Here is a 1809-nt window from a genome sequence, read left to right on the forward strand (position 1 = left end):
GGAAAAACTTGCAAAGCACCTGAAAAAGGTGCACAGGGAAGATGTAAAGCTCGTGCAAAGCTCAGCATCAAAAACAGAGCAACCCAAGGAGCAAATGAGGAAAAGATGTCCATGTAGTTTTGAAGAGGTTTATGGAGAACAAGCACTCAAAAGATGTTCATCAACATTAGACCTCAGGGAGAGGCAAATGAAAGCCACAGCGAGCCACAGCTCCCAGATGGAGAACAGGAAAAACAGCAAGGAGGCTGAAGACATGGTTCAGCAGGTAAGCATCTGACTGCTCTCCCAGAGGACCTGGGTTCAACTCCCAGCACCCACGCAGTGGCCAACAGCTGCCCGTAACTCCAGTTTCAGGGCATCTGACACCCTCTTCTGTGGGCACCAGACACACATAGACATAAATAAATACAAATAAAGAAAAATAAAACCCACCCTAAAAACAAAGGCAAGACCGTGGAGAGACTGAATCACTCATCCATTGACAACAGGGACATGTGATTACACAAGGACTTTGGGAAACTGCACATCCATTTCTAAAAACTAAACGTACAACCCACCCATATAACCTGCCATATCCACTCTGGGGTATTTGTTGCAGAGACATAAAAATCTGTGTTCACTAAAATTTTTCACAGGATGTTCATGGCTCCTTTATTAATAGCCTCAAACTGTAACCCACACGCTTCTCCTTCAGAGGCTGAATGGCTAATCGAGAGTACATCATGCCTGAAAAGCTACTCAGCGGCACAAAGGAAGAAACCCATCGATAGGCAACATGCATGAACCTTGAGGAAAGCGTGCTGTTAAAAAAAAGGGTGACTAGGTGCGACCTCAGCAAGCAGTGTCTGTACCATGGCTCTCCTGCTTCGAGGAGGATGAATCTGGGCACTGTAGGCTGTGTTCCTGGAGGCAAGGGTGTTCCGAGAACTGCCTTCTACGGTGCCCCTCTCTACAGAGTCAGGGAAGAGTGAAGGGGGAATACAACCAAATCCCAAGAATCAAAGTGCACCCACAGAGCCCACTCTGGTCCCTGAGTTGCCTAACACCACCACCTACAAGAACCTACAGCATCATGACTACAACTCATACACCTTCCTAGACCTGAACATGGACCTCTCCAAGTTCAGAATGCCTCAACCCTCTTCGGGACGAGAGTCCCCTCGGCACTGAGCTCAGCTCACGGGAGCCCCATGCCGGTCCCATGAAGTCTTGCCTGCGAGAATAAAATCAGAGTCACAAAAAAAAAAAAAAAAAAAAAAAAGGTGAGGCAATAACTAACTTCAATCTATGTCTACTCCATTTGCAGAGCACTTTTGAGAGAGCATAGAGATGGAGAAGTTGCCTGTAGCTAAGGATTCAGCATGATGAAGGCGGTGTGGGCATGTCTCTAAAGGAGGGGCATGGGGGACCTCGTGACAACGACCTACTTTATATCTTCACTGTGATGGTGACCACAGGAAGCTGCTCTGTGATGAAATTGTATAGAACTACACACTCATGCACAGACACACTCAGGCTCATGTGTGACTACAGAAATCTGAAGAACCGCTAAAGCTATTTTGCGGTGGTGGATTCAAACCCAGGACTCTGTGCCTGCTGGGCAAGTGCTGGCCTACACTGAGCTACATCCCCAGCCTTCATTTCCTGTCCTTGTTTTTCTGAGTCAGGGTCTTGAGATGTACCCCAGGCTGGTCTGGAACTTTGTATGTCATCCACACTAGCCTCAAACTCACACTCCGCCTGCCTCAGCCTCCTAATAACTTGATTATTTTTATTACTTCACTTTTCTGGCTTTGACATTGCTCTGTA

General features: G+C 47.1%; 1 protein-coding gene across 1 annotated transcript; it reads left to right on the top strand.

Annotated features, from left to right (window-relative positions):
- Positions 1-852: 852 nt before the first annotated feature.
- Positions 853-1261, top strand: LOC114703694 (NADH dehydrogenase [ubiquinone] flavoprotein 3, mitochondrial-like). The gene is given in 1 exon segment (XM_028884551.2): positions 853-1261. A coding segment is annotated over 1 exon segment (318 nt). The 3' UTR covers positions 1171-1261.
- The last annotated feature ends 548 nt before the right edge of the window (positions 1262-1809 follow it).

This window comes from Peromyscus leucopus, chromosome 10, assembly GCF_004664715.2.
Source record: "Peromyscus leucopus breed LL Stock chromosome 10, UCI_PerLeu_2.1, whole genome shotgun sequence".
Lineage (NCBI taxonomy): Eukaryota > Metazoa > Chordata > Mammalia > Rodentia > Cricetidae > Peromyscus > Peromyscus leucopus.